The sequence below is a fragment of the Belonocnema kinseyi genome, chromosome 4 (assembly GCF_010883055.1).
Source record: "Belonocnema kinseyi isolate 2016_QV_RU_SX_M_011 chromosome 4, B_treatae_v1, whole genome shotgun sequence".
Classification (NCBI taxonomy): domain Eukaryota; kingdom Metazoa; phylum Arthropoda; class Insecta; order Hymenoptera; family Cynipidae; genus Belonocnema; species Belonocnema kinseyi.
This window is the reverse complement of record NC_046660.1, coordinates 58,133,225-58,155,465: the sequence shown is the minus strand read 5'-3', so window position 1 is coordinate 58,155,465 and position 22,241 is coordinate 58,133,225. Positions and strand designations below refer to the sequence as shown.

The 22,241-nt window shown below is 25.5% G+C and overlaps 2 protein-coding genes across 3 annotated transcripts in view; both read left to right on the top strand.

Annotated features, from left to right (window-relative positions):
- The first annotated feature begins 3,935 nt into the window (after positions 1–3,935).
- On the top strand, positions 3,936–6,796 carry LOC117172092. Of its 2 annotated transcripts, XR_004466958.1 has the most exons (4): positions 3,936–3,997; positions 4,079–5,524; positions 5,644–6,442; positions 6,549–6,796. XR_004466958.1 is itself a non-coding variant. In XM_033359863.1 (3 exons), exons 1-3 carry the CDS (start codon positions 3,961–3,963, stop codon positions 6,279–6,281), a joined length of 2,121 nt encoding a protein of 706 aa, XP_033215754.1. In that variant the 5' UTR covers positions 3,936–3,960; the 3' UTR covers positions 6,282–6,479. The 2 variants fall into 2 exon arrangements, 1 of the variants encoding a protein (XP_033215754.1); XM_033359863.1 differs by lacking the exon at positions 6,549–6,796 and having other exon boundaries at positions 5,644–6,479.
- A 10,769-nt stretch (positions 6,797–17,565) lies between these two features.
- LOC117171505 (prostasin-like) overlaps positions 17,566–22,241 on the top strand; it is an 82,258-nt gene continuing 77,582 nt past the window's right edge. Inside the window, exon 1 of the mRNA XM_033358874.1 lies at positions 17,566–17,707. Coding sequence (XP_033214765.1) covers positions 17,674–17,707 — 34 coding nt within the window. The 5' untranslated portion in view covers positions 17,566–17,673. The remainder of the gene's footprint in view (positions 17,708–22,241) is intronic.

The window sequence follows — 22,241 nt, the reverse complement described above, 5'->3', positions numbered from 1 at the left end:
CTTTGTACTTAAACGTAGTTTTCTTTCGGCTCTTGCATTTCTCAAAGTTTGAGACCGATATTTTATGTATAAAAAAAGTTGGAACATTCAAAAAATGTCGAGATTCCGAAAAAAGATAAAATAATTTTCAGTGAAGTTCCTACCAAAATGCAGTATCTAAACGTACTTTATTGTACTCTAATACATTTTCCAAAGTTTCAGCTCGATATTTTATTTATAAAAAAAGTTCTTAGGTTTAAGAAAACATTCAGTGAACTGAAAAAGTGAGGTCGGTAATATAGGCATTTAGCTGTGTCACATGCCCTTAAACCTCCTGTTATTTCTGTCACTTGAAGAATAGTTACCACACGGGAAAGGTGATAAGTTATCTTCCGATGGTAATGCTACCTGAAGCATTACCGGCTTTGCAGAAATATCAACGAAGTTTATAGTGGCGCCATCTATTTACTAATGTCTTTATTTTAAAATGAAAACTGCCCAACGGTAAATGATAACCTACATCATTACCAAAGTCTCTCTGTTACTGAGCAATGTGAAAATGATAACCTAAAAATTACCGCTTTCGGTAACTTATCATGAAAGATAACATTACTAGGTCGGTAATTGTTAATTGTTCATCATTAAATAAAAAATTACTATTGTATAATCAGCATTCTATTTTATAGAATTCCTGAAAATATATCCATCGAGCAAATTTAGACAATCACCATAAAATGTTCCTATTGTAATTTGAAAAAAAAAACATTTTTGGACAAAAATAAAAAAGAGAATAAATGAAAAAGAAAAACAGGGAAATTTGGTTGGTTGCCTTCGCATTTTTATTTTCTCTTTTTTATTTTGGTTCGAAAATTTTTTTCTTAGGTTTTTTTTCAAATTACACTAGAAACATTTTATCGTGATTGTCCAAATTTGGGGTTTGAATTCTTGGTTCTATTTTCAGGAATTCTATACATTAACTTGATGATTGGACGTTGAATGGGATTTTAAATTTCATTTTAATCTAATTTCAATTTCTTAAATTTCAATATTTCTAAATTCATTCACATCTTTGGAATCTACTGAAATAGTTGAAAATCTGTAAAAGTGATTTAAAATCCTTTTGAAATGAAATAAATTGAATTTATTATTCAATTGAAAACATACAAAATTCTTTGACATCCCTTGAAATTGTTCGAATCTCTCAAAATTTTTAAAGATAATTTTGAATGTAACTTCAAGTCTTGTAAATCCCCAAAAAATCTTTTAATACATTCATGACACATAAAATCGTTGAAATCTGTATAAACACCTTAAAATTTATTATATCCCTGAAATTTCTCCAAAAATTAATTGAAATCTTTTTAAATGAAAAAATATAATTTAAAATTTCCTGAATATTAATTAACATAAATTTATTTATAAAAATTCTCAACACAAAAAAGCTTCTACATCTCTTGGAATGTTCAAACTCCTCAGATATTCAATACAATCTTTAGTCCTTGTAAAATTTCTTGAAATATATTTAAATCGCTTAAAATCGTTGGAATCGCTAGCATTGACTCAAAATTTTAATCAGCATGCAAAGTCCAATAAAAATATCTTAAAATCAAGCTCAAAATCTTTTGAAATCATACGATAATCTTCGAAAACCTTTGAATTTTGTTTAATCTCTTGAAATTGTTTTATATCTGTTAAAATAATTTAGAATTTTTTTTAATTCTCTGAAGGTCTTGAAAATTCTTAAAAATTCATGGAAGTCCATCAAAGTCTCCAAAAATTCCTTGAAATCCCTTGGAATCATTAAAATCGCTTAAAAGAATGTGTAAATCTCTAAAATCTCTTGAAACACTTTGGAATGCTTCGTAATCTTACAAAAAAATTTTCAAGGAATAGTTATAATCAACAGAAGATAATAGAACTTCTTAACGACTTTTCAGCCTGGGCGAAGTCATGAATTGAAAATGTTTTAAATTAAATTTTGTCTGAAAAAGATCTTTTCCTTCGTTTCGCTAGGAATCAAACGACAGAAATCCCATTGAAAATTGTCAAGGAATTTGTATTATCATCAGAGAATAACATAAATTCTTAACGTCTTTTCAGACTAGATAGATGAAGCTGCGAATTAAAAATTTTTTAAACCTAGTTTTCTTTGAAAAAAAACCTCTCGTTATCTACTCTGGCCCTCAAACGACAGAATTTCCGATTTCCGAAAAAGATCTTCTTCAGAGAAAAATTAATTGAAGAAATTTTAATTAATGGATCCATCTACTCTGAAAAAAATTAAAATATATATGTCATTCTCTGATGATAATACAGATTTCTCGAAAATTTTGAATACGTGACACCTGCAAAAATAGTGCGTGTATTTCTGAAAATGATTCTGCTTTCGGTCTCACTAGTAGCTTAAGGGGAAAAATTAATTAAAGAAATTTTAATTAATAGATCCATCTAGTCTGAAAAAAACTTTAAAAAATATACGTTATTCTCTGATGATAATACAGATTTCTAGAAAATTTTGTATACGTGACACCTGTAAAAATAATGCGTGTATTTCTGAAAAAGATTCTTCTTTCGATCTCACTAGTAGCTTAAGGGGAAAACAACCGAGAGGCAATCAGAAGTTCTGTTATTCAATTCCCAGCAAAGCGAAGGAGAAGGTCCTTTCTAAAAAATCTAATTTTAAAAATCTTAAAGAATTATTCGCTGTCCGTGAAAAAATTCTTTAATCTGTTTTTGAATTGTAGAAAACATTTTTAAAAAGGTAAAAATATGCAGGAAAAATATTTGCGTTGATGTTTGAATATTGTTCATAACGTGGATTTATTCTAAATAATTTAAAAGAATTATGTATCTAATCATTTGATATTTGCTTTTTAATAATTTAATGTTATAGTATACATTCTTTTTTCACTGCGTAGAACAAATTTTCAAAAAGAATAATGAATGAAACTTTTTTTATATGATACTTGTAAGTGTTCCGATAATTTTTTTATTTCAATTTTTTGAAAATAGAGTATGCCACTTTTAGTAATTATGTATTGCTGTTGGAAAAGTTATCGTGTGTTTTTATTTTAACTATTTTTTTCTGAACAAAAATTTAAAAAATGCTTTTAAACCCCGCCGTTTTTTATCAAATATCCAGATTAGTTCTATGATATGTCGAATTAGTGAACAAATTATTCAGAAAATCAGTTTCCTAGTGAGAAGAAAACGTTTTAAAATATACAGAAGTAATTTTTAAAAAATCATAATCTTATTTATTAAGAAATCGACATTATAAGCTATCATATTCCCATTGGCTATTATAAACAAATAATTATATTATTTATTACGCCTTGTCAAGAAATTACTAGGTATTGATACATAGCTATAAAACTTGATCATTCTATAACAATAAATAATTTTTAAACAACTCTAATTACTAAATGCACAAATTGGTCATTCTTCAACTTAAAAACTCCACTTTTTAAAGTTCATTAACTATTTTAGAAAATTTTCAGAAGTTCATAGAAGTTAAAATTAATTTTGGTAAGTGTAAAATAATGTTTGAAGGTAATCTGAATAAGAGAGAATTTTACAATTATAAGCGATAATTGCTCTAATGTTTGTAATAACAATTAAATTACAATAAAGTACAATAATATGTAAAGATTATAATTTCATGTGAAATTAAATATACCTTTTAAATGTCTGAGTTCAAAAGAAATTGTAATTCATAGTAGATCATTTTATTTTTCGGGTAGATTATTTTCTCATAAAAATGAAAAACATCTAAGCATTGTTTCAAAAATAAATAAAAATAAAACGAGGCAATAAACTTTTATTTATGGGTCGATAACTAAAATTAAGCATCCTTCGAAACTTGAAAACCGGAAAGAAGATTTTACAACCTTGTCAGAAAAGGAAAACCTATAAAGATAAGTGCAAAATAATCTTCTATATAAGTCGAAACTACAGTTCTCAAAAGATTATTGTACCAAAATGCGTCACGTTAAGTTATTTTTCTTCTTGGTGCTTGGTGAGACAAATATTTTTTTTTATTTTATACTAAATTTTTACAAGTCTACCAATTTTATTTTTTGTTTCTCAATTTCTGCAGGTTCACTTACTCATCTAGTGATCAGTACCAAAAATGCAGATTTCGGGTTTTCAAATCTGAAAAATCCCACAAATGAAATGAGTCTTGTAATTTTTGGAAAACCTTTATCAGAAGTAGAAGATTCCATAAAACGTTTCATACTATATACTTCAAAACCCACTAGTAAAGATTTGAAACAAACTCTAAAAACATCTTCACTGAAAGGAGAAAATATAAAAGATTTAGTCACCATCTCTACCAAAGTTGTTATCGAAAATTTAAGAAGTGGTTTCAGAAGTTTAGGAATTTTGAAAAACGAAAATCGGCCTGAAATAATTCTTCCTGCAAAAAATGAGTCTTTAGCAAACAGTTTGATTCACAACGGACTAGTACTAGCCGGCGAGGTCGTAGATTTGTTAATATCAGGCTGTCATAAAGGTTCAGATTTCTTGTACGGAAATCAGACAAGTAAATCCAAATTTACCAACTCAAATTGGAAAAAACCTAAGTATTTAGACTTTATTATCTTTACGGACGAACTTTTTATTTATATTGATTGCATGACCAGAGATTATCTCAGGGATGATCTTCAGAAAGCTGTCAATTATGGATCAGCACATTCCGCAAATGAAGTAATTGATTATCTCCAGAAAAATATTAAAAAACCTCAAGCAGAGCGAGAACTGCAAACTTCTGAATCAGTTTGCAATGCTGTTGAAGATATTAAACCAGGTGGTTATGAAAAATGTGTTTCAGATTGGGATAAAATAAAATCTTGTTATGAGTCTCAAACCAAAACTCCACCCAAAAACCGGGGTTTTGTGAAATTCATGAAACAAGTATTTCCAAGAAAATGGGTTAGAAGTGTAGTAGATTTGGATAAGAGTTGTAAATTAAAAAAAGGTCAAAACTTTGAATGTAACATTCGAAGAGGACCTATTGGTACAACAAAACAAATGGAATATATTGTCCAAACATTTACTGGTAAAAATTTAAAAAAAAGATCTCCTTTATCAAAAGTAATTCGTCTTTTTTCGAGAGTAATTTCGAAAAGTTCAATGGCTAAAAGTATGGTTCAAGATTGCTCTGATTATGTTCTTATTTACGATCAAGGGGAAAAAAGAAAAAGAGAATTGAAGAAAAAATCAGAAAAGAATCCTAAAGAATTTAAAAGATATCAGAAAGTTTCTAAATCACTGGATGATTTTAAGAATGGTGTAACTCAAGATTTATTAAACGCTGTTATCGAGTCTAATCAAATTCCTATTTATATAGAGAAATCTTTGAGAAAAGCTACACTTAAATATTTTAATTGGCAAAGTTTTTCTGTGGTTTTGCAAACCTTGTCTGAGTGGGTTGGTACATTTTTTGCCAGTGATAAAAGATTCGTTAAAGAAAATTTTAAGGCTAATCAAGATCTGGGTTCTTATCATCAAAAGTCTCAAGATCTTATTGAAGTAAATGAAGGTGAGATATATTTTATTCTTGAAAACTTAAAAATCCGAAAGTTTTCATCATCCAGTCATAGCCTTATTTTATAAGAATTTTTGAATAACATTATGGAATGAAATTGGTTTTTTATTTAGAATTTCCAGATTTGAAAAAACCCATCTCAAAGGAGAAAGCTCTTGATAACTTGCTAAGAACGATGAATCAAGTCAGCAGTGAAAATAGAAATGTAACTAGATATTCAGCAATTTCTAGTGGACTTAATAATATTTTGTTGGTATTGATGTTTTTGGAAACGCTTTCTGCTGTTGTGATATTAATGAAGGCTAATATTGAAATTTATTCTTCAAATGAAGAAGCGAGTGTACCAAATGAAATAAATGCAACAATTGGGCCAACTGAATCAAATGTACAAACTGAACCAACTGTACCAACGGAGCCGACTGAAAATGATGCTTCAGATTCAGAACCGTCAAATGAAGATCTTCGTAGAAAAAAAAGGTCATTTATTCCTGAATCTGATATTACTTTTGCATCTGATCTTCCTGATAATGGCATTCTTCCATTAGAAAGTACAAATAATATTTTTAATTTTACAAATAATAAAAAAGGAATTAATGATATTAGTGATTCATTTAATGAAGCGGACAATGAAATTATTCCAGTTTTGCATACAGAAAGTCTAAGTTTGTGTCGTAATGAAAGTATTGTGTTCGGTTATTCTTCTTCTAGGGAATTTATTAAATCAATTTTAAAAGATGAAGAGAATCTTTGAATTTACGTGAAAAATACAAAATATTTAATTAAGTTAATACAATAATAAAATAAATACAATATTACAACTCAGACCATGAAAATAGAAAAAATAACATTTTAATTCAATTTATTGTTGGAATGCATTTAGTGGAAGGATATTCGTTTAGTCAACATTTTCAGGTATAAAAAATAAAAATCACGTTATGTAAAATTGAAACTAATACTTATTATTGACCTTGTCGATCCCATTCAAACTACTATACTTGTAATATTCTATATTTTGCAGAGAAGTCGTCGGATAAGTGGGCATTTTATTTCTGCAGAATGAAATTTTTCTATGAAATAGTTTCTTATTTTGCATTTCATAAACTTTGAAATATAATTGCCTGATTATAATTGGATTCAAGAAGCACATTTTTACAGCACAGTTTATCTTTTTGTGACTAGCTTTAAGATAATCTTTTTGTCAAATAATTATATTTGCTTAAAAATATATCCACTTGGTTCAAACCCAGACAGGTACGAGAAGGATTACTTTTTTTAAAGACACCTTCTTATCTGAATGATATCTAAGGATAATTAACTTTTCTTCAATTATACTCTTTAATTTTTGTCAAAGTTTTCTACATTGTCTAGTACAGATGAACTTCCTCGAAGTACACGTAAAGTATCATCTACAATTTTGAAAATATTTTTCCTAGAACCATCAATCCTATTTTTGATCCTTCTAAATGTACCAATTGATAATTTATCTTAAGTATTATATCAATTTGTTCTTTAAAACAATATTTATTTGAGCTTAAAAATAAATATTGTGTTATAATCCTTCCTCGATAAACGAAATTTGTTCAGCCAAGGATTTGTACTTGCCATGATGTCATCATTTGTAAATTCGCGTGTTAAAGTACCAACAAGAAACATCCAATCTCCTTAATCTATATTGCAAGCAATTAGAAATTGAGAAGATAAAAGTTTTTATTTTCTATTATTTTACTAGTTGTGTTACCCGATTCTTTTATATTTTTTTCTCCTGAATTGAATTCCTTATGGGGGCATTTTTCTAATTAATTAATCAATATTTACGTTCTTATTTATGTTTTCTCGGCTTTCGTTAATTTTAAAACGTCAGAACTATTTACTTATTTCAAAATTCTGTAAGCCATCATTTGTTAATATAGAATTTTTGTTAAAATACAATTTTTGCTGGACTCGACGCTTAAGGGGATTTATTAAAAATAGAAAACGGTGTTCCATTTTTCAGACGCAATTTTGAATATTTTTGTCTGCTTTGTTGCATACAGCATCTAAGTATTATCCTATCTTGCTAAGCACAGCTCGTTTTGGGAAAAAATGTTTCTATTTCGTTTAAGAATCGAAAAAGGGGAGAGCAGTAGAGAAAATTGCAGTAACTCTCAGTGTTATAGTCCAGTGCAATTAGAAAATTTTACATTGACGACTTCCATCTTTATACATAGTCTGAGCTTTTTTTAGTATTCATTAGTGGTTAAATGAAAGTGTTAAATCTGAGTTTGCGCATGCGCAGCATTAACCCTTTCGCCGCCATGTTGAAAAACGTATTACTTTCTATTTTTATGGATCGCTTGAGTTCTATTCGCCCTAAGAAGACAAAACTGGGCTATTTCGATTCTTTAGCAGTTTTCCTAATTATAATTATCAGGTATTATGGTCCGTTTGATGCATCGAAAAAAAGTTATGGGTGCTGCAAGTTAAAAAAAAAATTGTTCGTGCTTTAATTTTCACTTCATGTGTTAAATTTGTTTTTTTCGTGCATCTAAGACAAAAAACCTTCTGGATAAAGTTAAAGAAGAACGTTATCCGTGAAAAAAAAAAAAATCATCCTAATAGCTGAATTAGGCGCCCGCCATTCACGCCTTGGTGTCTCCCTCTCTCTTTTTCTATACTCATGACGTAATTCAACTGCACTAACATGAAACAAACAATCCATTTCTAACAAATAATAAACAAATTTTTGACAAATTCTTTAATTTTCAACAACAAAAAAGACTTTGAAAAATACAATTTTCAACTGAAAAGTTTAGTTTACACTCTAGTTTGCAGTTAAAACAATTAACTTTTATTTACCAGATGAATTGTAAAACAAGAAGAACGATTCGCCAGCAAAAAATATAAATTTTTAACTAAAAATATACATTTTTAAGATAAAAAAATGCAACAAAATTTTCCAACTTTCATCTTCAGAAAAGAATTTCAAACTAGAACAATATAAGTATTTACTTCAAAATGGACTAGTTAAATTTTCCGAAAAAAATGGAATTTTCAACAAAATGTGTATTTAACTTTTTGAAAAAAGAAATTAATTTTCAAATAAGAAGAGTAATTTTCAACCAAAAATGAAACAGTTAAATTTTCTATTCAAAAACTTAATTTTTAATGAAAAAAAATCGAATTTATAAGAAAATATTGAAATTGTCAACATAAAAAATGAATTTACGAACAAAAATACTAATAATATTCCACAAAAGACAAAATTTCTTTCAACTGAAAAAGATAATTTATGCAATAAGAAATTAAATATTTATATAGAATATATTTAAATTTTCAAAGAAAAAATTGAATTTTCAAACAAATAATTTAATTTTCAAAACAATAATTTTTTACTGAAAGCAGAAGCTCAAAATATTAAAAATAAAATTCTAAAAAACAGCAAAAAACGAATTTTTAACAAAATAGATTAATTTTCAACGAAAAACGGTTACATTATCAGTTTGAAAAATAAATTTACCACCAAAAATTTGTAACATAAATAGTTTAGTTTCCAAAAGCAATATGAACTTTCAACCATTCTATACAAAAAGAAAATTTTTACCAAAAAATGCATTTTCAAACCCAAAAAATGAATTCCTAATTAAAATGAATGAATTTTGGAATAAGAACACTTTTTTACTAAAAAAGACGAATTTCTTACTGGAAAAGGATAATTTTTAAAACCAAAAAAAAAAATTTTAGCTAAATTTGTAAATTTTCAACTACAAAAAAAATGCCAAAAAAAAAAATCTAATTTTCAACTTAACAGTTAAATTATTAACCAAAAAATAAATAATCAAACAAGAATAATAATTTTCTATTGAAAAATATGAATTTTAAACTAAAAAAGATAATTTATTAAATGAAAAATTAAAGTTATATAGTATATATTTAAATTTACAAGCAAAATATTGAATTTGCAAACAAATAATTTAATTTTCAAACCAATAATTTTATGCTGAAAGCAGAAGCTCAAAATGTTAAAAATCTAATTTAAAACAACAACAAAAAACGAATATTTAACAAAATAGATTAATTTTCAACGAAAAACAGTCACATTATCAGTTTAAAAAATAAAATTACCACCAAAAATTTGTCAGAAAAATAGTTTAATTTCCAAAAGCAATATGAAATCTCACTATTCTATACAAAAAGAAAAGTCTGACCAAAAAATGCATCTTCAAATCCAAAAAATAAATTCCTAATTAAAATAAATAAATGTTTAAACAAGAAGAACACTTTTCTACAAAAAAGACGAATTTCTTACTGGGAAAGGATAATTTTTAAAATAAAAAAAAATTTCAACTGAATTTGTAAATTTTCAACTACAAAAAAGATGCTAACCAAAAAAATCGAATTTTCAACTTAACAGTTAAATTATTAACCAAGAAATAAATTTTCAAATAAGAATAATAATTTTCTATCGAAAAATATGAATTTAAAACTGAAAAAGGTAATTTATTAAACGAAAAATTAAATAGTTATATAGAGTGCATTTCAATTTCCAAGCGAAATATTGAATTTGCGAATAAATAATTAAATTTCTAAAACAATAATTTTCTACTAAAAGCAGAAGCTCAAAATGTTAAAAATCTAATTTAAAACAACTACAGAGACGAATTATTAACAAAATAGATCAATTTTCAACGAAAAACGTTTAAATTATCAGTTTAAAAAATAAATTTAACACCAAAAATTTGTCAGAAAAATGGTTTAATTTCCAAAAGCAATATTACTTTCAACCATTCTATACAAAAAGAAAAATTTTAAAAAAATGCATCTTCAAACCCAAGAAATGAATTCCTGATTAAAATAAATGAATTTTTAAACAAGAAGAACACTTTTTTGATTGAACGATTTTTGATGGACACAATTTTTTTTATATAGAAATACTGTAAAATATTGTGGAAGAGATCGTCAGGAAAAATTTCTATGAAATATGAAAAATTATCATTGTTATAAACAATTTTTCTGGAAAATTGGAGAATTTGCTGTTTTTCATTTTCAGATTTTCCTTCATTATCTGACTTGAGGCAAATATTCTTGATAATAACATACTTTAAATTATTTTTGTTAAAATTCATCAAGTGTTTATCTTGTTAAGAAATTATATAAATTAATTCAAAGCTTTGGCACTATAGCCTGGAAAAGAATATTTTCACTAAAACTAATTTAAGTGTTTCATAAAAATTTCTTAAAAATTTAAGTTTTTAATAAAAAACTAACAATGATCAATTATCATGAAAATTTATTGTTAATTTTACATGGAAAAAGTGACTAAAAATCTCTCTCGCGAAATTTCAAAACAATTTTAGTGCAAAAAAATTATTTTGGAGACCAAAAAACCGAAATTTTATATTTACTTATTAAATTTGGTTGTAGAATAAATAATTGTTGTATTTTAACAAATATTATTAAACCTGAATTCTTTTCAATATTATCTGAAGAAATTCATCTGATGAAGGAAAATCCTAAATTAAAAAATCACAACTTTCAAAAATTTTCAAAACAATTGTTTATAAAAATGACAATTATTATTTTTTTTTTAGAAAATGTAAGTGAAAATGAATGTCACAATAATGTTAACTATTCCCAGATGAGAACAATTTTTTCTAAGCAAAATAATAATATTTTTAAATACTTTAAAATTCCGTGATACTTAGAATTAAATAATAACAATTATTCATTATTAATTTGACATAGAAACAGGTTATAAAAATCTTTTTCACGCCAAAGTTTTATGTTTGCTTATTAAATTTGTTTACATAATCAACAATTGTGTTAGTTTAACAAATATCATCAAAGAAAAATTAGTTTTCGAAATATCTACATGAATTCAGATGATAAAGGAAAAAAAGTAAAAAATAAAAAATGTTCAGTTTTTGCAAATAATTGCTTATAACAATCATTGTTGTTGTTTTTTATGAAAATCGTTACTAATAAGCAAGTTTACAATAATTTAAAGCATTTTCATGGAAGAACACATTTGTTTCAACAAAAATTACAATCTTGGCTATTTGTTAAAATGTAATATTTGTATAATAACAATAACATACAAAAATCAAATTATTTACATTGTGGAAGTAGTTTTGCGTTGATTTAAGATGATTTTTATTATATGCCAACCGTTGTCATAGAGCTAAAAATGATTTTGTGAAAAATTTCGATTTTCTCATAATTTAAGTAAACATATAATAAATAAATAAAAATGTAAATATGTTTTGTCTGGGTACTCTTTGAAATTCAGTGCACTTCAATAAAAAAAAAATAAAGAATTTTAATTAAGACAAAATTGTATTTTTTAGACTTTGCTAAACCAAAAAAATGCATTTCCTCTTGCGCTGCGGTATACGGGACTATTACTTGGTATGCACTTTAACATTTTAATTATTATAGCAAATGTTAACTGATTTTCTTTAATATTTTTTACTTCATTTAAATTATATAAATAAAATAATTGTGTTAATTAAAATTAAATCAACCAGTTCTTTCATCATTTCAGTTTTTTTATTCGGCCTGCATCTCATAACAATGAACCCAGCGGGGACAAAGTTTGGCAACGTCTTTGCGACATCGTTACGACATCGTCACGACAACTTTACGACATCCTATGTCTATGTCGTTATGGTGTCTTTACGATATCGTAAATAAGTCACATGATCTGACGATGTCTTTACGACATCTTAAAGACAGCGAAATGGCATAGACATAGGATGTGCTAAAGTTGTCATAAAGTTGTCGTAAAGATGTCGTAACGATGTCGTAAATACGTCGCCAAATTTTGTGCCCACTGGGAAAGGGTCGTTCACTGCGGGTAATTTGACGCGCTTCGGGGTCTGGTTAGCGTAACAGAATAATATTTTGATGCCGTAGGCAAAAAATCAGGCAATAATATGCAAAATTGCGTCTGATAAATGGAATCCCGTTTTTTATCTTTGAAAAATCCCTTTAAAAGTGCTTCTGGTGCAGTGGATTCCAAAACCAATTTTTTATCTATTTTTTTACACTTGTATCTAATATTGGGTCGAATATACGGGAAAACCAAAAATAATTATTACAATAACAATGTTTGCATTTCAATTTTTTCTTACTGTAATTTTTTACTAATTTAAAAAAAAAAACGGAATTCATGTATGTATGCATTTAAAATTTGTTGGAAAAAATAAGCGATAGTCTATGAATATTCGCTGTTCTTTAAAAATTCATAAAAAATAATAGTAAGAAAATATCAGTTTGAAAACAACATTAACTTTTTAATTTTTTCACTTAAAATAATATTTTTTGTTTGAAGTGGCTTCATCGGTATTATGATTTTTTATCAGTAATTATTTTTTTCTATGATTACATTTTTATTCACGACAGATACATTTTAAAGTATTACAGTTGGTTCTTTGATATAAGTAATTTATTTATATATTTTTAGAAGAAATTTACTAATTAAAGGATGCATGCAAAATAACTGTAAATAAAAATTGTAAATGTGAGTCAAACAATAAATTTTGTAAATTACCTGAATTTGGGTTCCTCAGACAATTTTATGTAAAAATGTATTGTTTCAAGTAACCTAATGAAAGCCAAGCTAAATGGTACAGATGGATATGAAAATCTCTCATTTCTTTTTGCGAAGAAAATTAGAAATTGAAAAAATGTAATGTGCGATAATGTTCGAAAATTTTTTTTTAGACACATATTGGAGAAGAATTTTTCGTTTTATATGTGTAACAACTTTTGTGAGTTTAAAAAAGTTTTTTGAGATGAATATATATCTTTTTCAATCCGGCACTTTTTTTTCCAAATTAGTGAAAATATCGAAAAGGCAAATACACAATTCCAATAAAGTAGATAGAAGAATGAATAATTTCAAATTTTAGATAACGAAAAGACGGCTATAAATTAAAAAATGCAGATTTACAATGAGTATTTCAAATGTACGTTTTCTAAGAAGACCTTTTATTTTAATGAGACAGAGATTGGCATATTTGCTTTTAAAAATTGTCATTCGAAAACGGATGTTTTTTAATCGTAAACTCTTTAACTCAGGTGAATCTTTCAAGAGATTATTTTTTATAAATTTGCCGGATGACATTTATTATTTACTGTCATTGCATATATACATTTTACTTCTTAAGAATAAGACCATGCGTTTATTTATGATTTTTTTTTTTTAAATATATTTAAATTAAAGTTTTTCCGTAAAAAATACCAAAACAAAATTTAAAAGACTTAACTTAAATAATTTTTAATTCACAACTCCATCTAGTCTGAAAAGACGTTAAAATTTTCTGTTATTTTCTGATGACAATACAGATTCCTTGAAAAAGTTATTATGTATATTCATTATTTAAATAATATAATAATTCTGATTTCAGAAAATATTTCTTGAGTTACAGAAGAAACAATAGTTGGAGGATAAATGAATAAATGGATAAATGAAAATTACTTTACTCGTTCATTGATATTCGAACAGAAACATTTTTAACAATAAAGACTGAAATGTTTAAATGAAAAAATCTCACGGTTATACGTAATCTGAAAAAATTGACAATCCTTGAATGATTTAACAACCCCACAAACAAATTACTATGTAAATGATTGCGAAAAATATAAGAACTTTATAAAAAATGTTAAAAAATCCCAGTCTTAGTTTTCTTCACAATCATATAAATAAAAACATATTTATAAAAATACTTCAACTTAAAAACTTTTTTTTAAATCAACAAAATAATGATGTAACTTTTTTTAACATTTTGAACTAGGACTATTGAAAAAAACAATTATTTATGTGAGTGTGAAGAAAACTAAGACCAAAAGTTTTGGCAAATTTTTAAGTTCCTAATATATTTTTGTTTCAAATATTCCGTTTTTAGTCCATTTTTAACACATTCAGTTTTAATTTTTTATTTCGAATTACTTAGTTATTTGATTTTTTTAAGGTTATTTAATTTATTTTAGGTACTTCTTTAGTTGTTTATTTTAGGTTATAGAATTTGTAATTGCTAATTTTTTAATTCTCTTAAACTTCAAATTATATAACAAATAATCCAATGTTATTGGTACGTATTTTAAATAATTAAGTACCAACAGAAAATAGCCTAACATCAAAAAAATATTGACAATTCAAAATTTATTATTTAAGAAAAACTATGAATATTCAATTTTTTTCAAGCAAATTAGACAATTTTAGATTAGGATATATTTTTTTAAAAATTAACTGAAATGGTACTAGTATCATTTATGAATCAAAGCGGTCCAAATTTAATCACTTCAAATTTTAAAATGTTAAATCAGGAGCTCTAAAAATTAAAAAAATTTAAGACTGAAATATAAAAAATTGGACAATCTCATTAGAAAAGAACGAAAATTGTATAATTTATATTTAAAAGCATTCAAAATTTAATAATTTGTATTGAATTGAGCAACCTCGAAATTGAATGATTTTCAAAAAATTTGAAAGTTTCACAACTTTAAAGCGTATACGTATTTGAATTTTTATTTCCTAAAATCATAGATATTAATTATTTAACAATTTATAAATAAACAAAGTTTTAAACTTTAAGTTGAGATAATTTAAGAAGAAAACTAATAATAATTAACAAATTCTAGTTAAAAGCGTTTGAAAATTGACAAAATTAGAATGAACAATTTTCAATTGAAAATATTTATAATTAAAAATTTGTAGATGTAGAAAAATGTTAGTCAAATAATTTAAAAATCCAAATTGAATGGTAAGTTATTAAATTTATATCATTATTTCTAAATAAGAACATTCAAATTCGTATAATTTGGAAATGTAAGTTTTTGAAAACAGGAAAATTTCATTACAAAGGATTGGAAATTGTTTAACATACAAAAGCAATGCAAAACTTTATTATTAAAAACTCTTGTCATTCAAATTATTTTTAATTTGAAGCGATTTAAATTTGACAATTTGAAACTAAGTCTTGTAAAGTACAAGATTATGAAAATCTAGATTTTTAAGTTTTCATTATATTAAAAAAATATATTTAAACTAAAGAATTGTTTAGACAAATTTTTCTCAGAACAAAAAATAAGTTCATTTTCATTAACACAGTTCAATACGGAAATATTTTCAATTCTGAATCTTTAAAATTTAAATATTCTGAAAAAACGTTAAAATTAAAAAAAATTTAAATTGAAAAACATTAAAAATAAAAAAATTCCTTCTACGAACCCTAAAAAATTGAACAAATAAAAAACTTATTTAAAACCGACAAAAAAGGAATTCGTAATAATTGTGATATTAGAAAATGTGTATACTTAAAACTTTCAATTTTAATTGAAAAATTAAAACTTATAGATGAGAAAGATTAAAAATTCATCATTCAACACAAAAATTCAGAACTCTGAAATTAAAATCATTCAAAATTAAAGAAATTATTTAATTATTGAGTCCAAGGTATTGATTTAAGAAGGCTAATTTTCATCTATCTTGATTTTTAAAAATTTTCTTTTTATTTAAACTCTTTTTATTTTTAACACTTAACTTATCATTATTATTCACCCTTGATATTTTTCAATCTAATATTTTTAAATTTTAAATGAATAATTTTTTTAGATCGTATTTTTTCTTTATATTTAAATAAATTTAAATAGTTTTAAGAGAGCATTATAAAATAAATTGTACATATTGAAAATCCTGAATCGTCACAGAATGACCTTTCCTAATTTTAGCTTTATGTGAAATTATTCCACTAATCAAGAAAAAAAGTTGAATTTACTTCTATAATATTCAATGCTAAGTTAGGCGGAAAATAAGTGGAAATATGCGAAATATGAAGATATCTTTGATATGTCAATATTAATTCACCTGTATGTTGTATTTTTAAGTGACTGATATTTTTAAGCGTGTTAAGGAAATACGTATGACTTTCAAAATGTCCTTTAAATATTACGAATTCCAAACAAGTTATAGAATTTTAAAAAAATTAACTCTTACAAGAACTTTGTTTTGATTATTTAATTTTGAGCTTTTACGTGAAATAGCCACTTTGGGAAAAAAGTAAGCTCAATAGGCTCTAATATGATTTAAAAAATGTTTAACTATAAAATATTGGCCCATCTTGTTAAAATTTTAATTTTAAACTTATAATTGATAAACGAAAACTTATCAATGTTAAAATGTATCAATCAAACGATTTTTGTAACTTGCTTTTTCATTTATAAACCTAAAAAAATTACTCAATTTGTTTTATCATTTTTTAAAGACTCATTCATTCTGGACATTTCTTCTCGTTAACATAAATATTAATTTTTATTTGAAAAAAAAAATCGATATTTTACCTAAAAATTAAATAAAAATAATTTAAATAATACCTTCTCTGATGAGAATGTAAAAATAATAATTTCCTAATCACCTTAATTCAGATTCTTTGATCAATTTTAAATAAAGAAGTACAGATGTATTTAGTTTTATGCAAAAACCAAATATTACAAATCATAATGCAAACCTTTATTTTTCTTTGCAGAAAATATTAAAAAGCGAAAAAATCAAAATGCGATTACCCTTCAAAAATTAATTTTGTAAGCAAAATACCAGATGCTTATTTTCATTTTTCAATGTGTTAAAACTTATGTAAGATTTGAAATAATCGGCGAGATGAAAGTTTGTCTTTTGTCAATTCAGCATGGAGTTCCTTACATGAAATTTTCCTTTTTAATAAAGTGAAAGTGTCGAAAAATCAAAAAAACAATACCTGAAATAGAGTATTCATAGAAGAATGAAAAACACGAAATTTTGAACACTAAAAAGAAAGCTAAAAATTAAAATAGGCGAATTTACAATGAGCATTTTTATTATTTGTTTTTCTCAGATGACCCAGTATTTCAATAGAACAGCGATTTGTTAATCTCCGTTTGAAAAGTATCATTTGAAAGCGCGTGTATTACGAATCATGAAAAAACGTTTATCATGACACATAAATCATTGTCACCTGAGAGACTCTTCGAAGAGATTATTTTACATAAAGCTTTGCCGGCTGACATTTAGTATTCTCTACGCACTTCATTGTCTTTATACCTACATTCAATTTTTAAATAATGAAACCAAGATTTTATTTACTAGGTAAAATCGAAAAAATTTTCAGAAGTGAAACACCACTTCCAAAATGAGGACCACGATCAGCCTTCTCTTATTTTTTGGTACGTATTTAAAATTTTTGTACCCACATGTGCTCATTATTATGATTAATTAATAGCAGCAATTTCGCGAGCGCTTCTATTAGTATATGTTAGTTTGACATTTCATTATTATACGTCAGCTTCATAGTTTATTAGTATACGTTAGTATGACGTTTTCGAAATATACGTTAATTAAACATTTTATTAGTATCTGTCAGTTTCAGGGTGTATTAATGATATGTTACATTTACAGTTTATTATTATCCGTTATTTGAACATTTTGAAAGTATACTTTATTTTGACAGTTTATTTGTATAAGCTAGTTTGAACGTTAATTAAGAAACGTTAATTTGACAGATTATTATTAGACTTTACTTTGACAGTATAAAATTAACAGTCACTTTGACTGTTCATTATTAGACGTTATTTTGATGGTTTAAAAATAAAATTTAGTTTGACAGATTATTAGTATACGTTCATTTGATAGTTTGATAGTATATTTTATTTGAACGGTTTATTAGTTTAGACGAATTTAGCAATTTAATACTATGTTTGTGTTTGACAGTTCCATTTTTTAATAAAAACATTCAAATTCGTATAATTTGAAAATGTAAGTTTTTCAAAACTGGAAAATTTCATTACGAAATATTGGAAATTGTATTATTTTTAATTTAAAGCGTTCAAAACTACACAATTCGATTTTTAATTAAATACTTTCTAAATTAAATTGAACCTGAATTAAATTAAGAATTGAATAGTTTAAAACCAGAATTTTGAAAAGTGGATCATTTAACATACAAAAGCAATTCCAAACTTTATTATTAAAAACTTTTGCTATACGTTATTTTGATGGTTTAAAAATAAAATTTAGTTTGACAGATTTTTAGTATACGTTCATTTGATAGTTTGATAGTATATTTTATATGAACGGTTTATTAGTTTAGACGAATTTAGCGGTTTAATACTATATTTGTGTTTGACAGTTCCATATTATACGTCAGTTTGACAGATTATTAATAGACGTTATTTTGACAGCTTATAACCAACAGTCAGTTTGACAGATTATTAGTATCCGTTACGTGAATAGTTCATCAATGTACATCAGTGTGACAGCTTATTAGTAGACTATAGTTTGACAGCTTATAATTAACAATAAGTTTGACAGTCTATTAGCATACGTCAGTTTTACCGGTTATTATTATAAGTCTGTTTAATGATTATTTAGTTTAAACCAGTTTGACAAATTATTATTGTACCTTAGTTTGACAGTTCACTATTAAAAGTCAGCTTGACAGTTTATTAGTAGACGTTTGTTTGACAGTTTATTAGTAGACTTGAGTTTCACATCTTATAATTAACAATCAGTTTGACAAATTATTAGTGTATTCCACGCTGAAAAAAAATTTGCATTGAATCAAGTAGGCTAATTTACTTGAAGGAAGCGAGTATTTTCTTTTTACAAGGGACCGATTTTCTTTAATCAAAAAAATAATAGAATCAGGACAACTATTTGAATGAAGAATATATTTACTCTAAGCAAAAAACTATTGAGTTAATTTGTTTTATTATAATTATTTGCATGAAGTTTAATAAAATATTGAATTAAGAATATTATATGCTCATGATAAGTAACTAAAACCCTAACAAAATTCTTGATCCAAGTAAATTCATATACTTATTTTGACTACTATTTTAATTGAAACAATGTTCATGTTCTTGAGACGAGAAAATGAATGTATTCAGCCAAGAAATAATTTCTCTTAAAATAATGCTTCCTTCAAATAATTATTTATTTGAAACGAATGTCAGATTTACTTTGAAGATACTTATATTATCAAGATAGAATCACATCAGTCTTTTCAATATAAAAACTGTAGACTTGATACAATAGATATCGCACACATATTATGAAAATAATTATATTAGTCTAAATTAATTTATTTCTTACTGCAAAAGTATCTTATTAAGTTCACATGGTATGAAGTTGGTTCTCTTCGCCGCTAACAATTATTTTGAAATTCATTAATATTTATAAAATTCAAAACATTGGTGCAGATAATCAATTTTATTTATGCAAATGTAGATAGGAATTTGCAACTTTGATAAACTAAAAACTTTGCACTGACACACAAATCAAATCACTCATAAAACTATTTTAAAAATTATAAGTTTATTGCGTCGGTAAGTTTTTGTGCGCAAGAATTAAAAATTTTCAAATAGATGTAAAAAAATTGTTATTAATTTTGAAATGATAATGCAAGACTCAAAAGTAGTTTCATACCTAAAATTATTAAAAGGTTATAAATGATTTTTTCAAGTGAAAGAATTGAGAATGCAAGGAGGAAGAAAAATAAATATTTTCCATACGACCACCATGAGACCCTATCACTTTTAACCTGCAAGTTCTTGCACCAAACGTTTCTTTACAGAATTCTTTTTTCTTCTGATTTCGAAGTATTTTATACTTAAAATAAAAATAAAATATCGAGAATTTTTTTAAATGGGTAATATTTAAACTAGCGATCAACTCTTTTCACATATTTTAAGTTATTTTTGTTTGAAATTATTATTTTAAATTAAAAACTGAATTAAAAAGTGCTATGAAAGAATGAAATAAATCGAAAACTCTACGTTTTACAGAGGGTTTTACAAATCAGAAAATACTTATTTGTCACTGAGGTTATTAAAGCCTTTTTCAACTCAAAAGTTATTAATTTCTTATAAGCTTTAGATCGTTTTTAAGTGGGTTACATTTTTAAAGAAAAAAGTATTAAGGCCTTTGTAAAACAATTGAAGTTCAATTATGTTTTGCATATTTTAAATTGTTGTTTTAGGAAAGCAATTCCATATTCAAATCTTAGTAAAAAGTGTATGATCAAAGCATTCAATAAATTAAAAACTTTGAGGTTTATGTAAATTTTCGTATAGCAGAACATTATTTTTTGTCATTGATGTTTTTCAAGGATTTTTTTTCTTTATTATTCATTACCTTTGGGTCGATTTTAAGGGTTTTAAAAATTTAGAAACAACAAGTGTCAAGTCCCTTGTTAAACAAGTGAAACTTACTTCGCTTTTTCACATATTTTATATTAATGTTTAAAAAATTTTATTTTGCATTAAAAATTGAGTAAGAGAGTATTATATACAATAAAAGAGTCGGATAAATTGGAAACTGCGCATTTTATGGAGAATTTTTGTTTATTGTTTATTACGTTTAGATATTTTAAACATTTTTGATTATATATTAAGAAAACAAAAGTACTCGTATAGAGCCTTTTTTGAAATAAGTCAAATTCAATTCTACAATTTTTATAAATAAAAAATGGTATATTAAAGTCTCTTGAAAATTTTCAAGTATCATCAGAAAGATGTTTTCTTAAAAGAAACATGAGTTCCACAACGTTTAGTTTGAAAATGGTTGAGGCGCACCATACGACTTCGTACGGCACTGCCTTGAAATTCTTACCCGAGATTTTTTCACCGAGATCCAAGTGCTTCGATAGCGAAGTCGGTAGAGCGCGCGTTTAGGACACTAGTTTAAGTAGTTTAGGCAGAGTTCAAATCCTGGTGGAGTGCGATTTTTCAAAGAGAATTAAGCGTGCGATTATATTTGTAAGTAACCCTGTGCGAGAATTACGTGTTTTAATAATTTAAAAAATGATGATTATATAACAATAATTTCTAAAATAATTTTATTTTCATTGAGAAATATTCTTCAGTTGAGGCTCATTCTATTGATCTGATCCTTCATATTCTTATATTAAGAAAATATATTCTTGAAGTGTATCAGAAATGATTTCTTGGAAGTGAACTATGTTCTGCATTTGAATACATCTCTAAATGAAGTAACACAATAAAGTTTTAGAATAATAAAATGCGACATTCTATCTAAGAATACATTTTCTCAGATTAAGAAAATGTACGTTTGTTCCAAGCATAAGGTAGCAAGTATTTATTTATTTGGAACAAACTCATATTCTATCGTCCCCATTCGTACCTGCGATTGACTTGAATCAAGTAATATTTACTTGATTCCAGAACAACTTTTTTCAGTGCAGTTTTGGATTACATTATAATACATCAGTTTGACAGTTTAACAATATAAGTCAGTTTTACGGTTTATTAGTATAAGTCCTTTTGATGATCATTTAGTACCCACCAGTTTGACAGTTTTTTAATATACTTTAGTTTAAAAGCTTATAATTAAGAATCAATAAGACAGATTATTAGTGTTCGCCACATTTGGATTTCATTATAATAATTCAGCTTGACAGTTTATCAATAGAAGTCAGTTTTACGGTTTATTAGTATAATTTTTTTTGATGATGACTTAGTATACACTACTTTGACAGATTATTATTATATGTTTGTTTGACAGACCATTATTAAACGCCAGTTTGAAAGTTTATTAGTAGACGTTTGTTTGACAGTTTATAAGTAGACATTTGCTTAGCAGTTTATTAGTAGACTTCAGCTTGACAGCTTATAATTAACAATCAGTTTGACAAATTATTAATGTAGTCCATTTTGTGATTTCATTATAATACATCAGTTT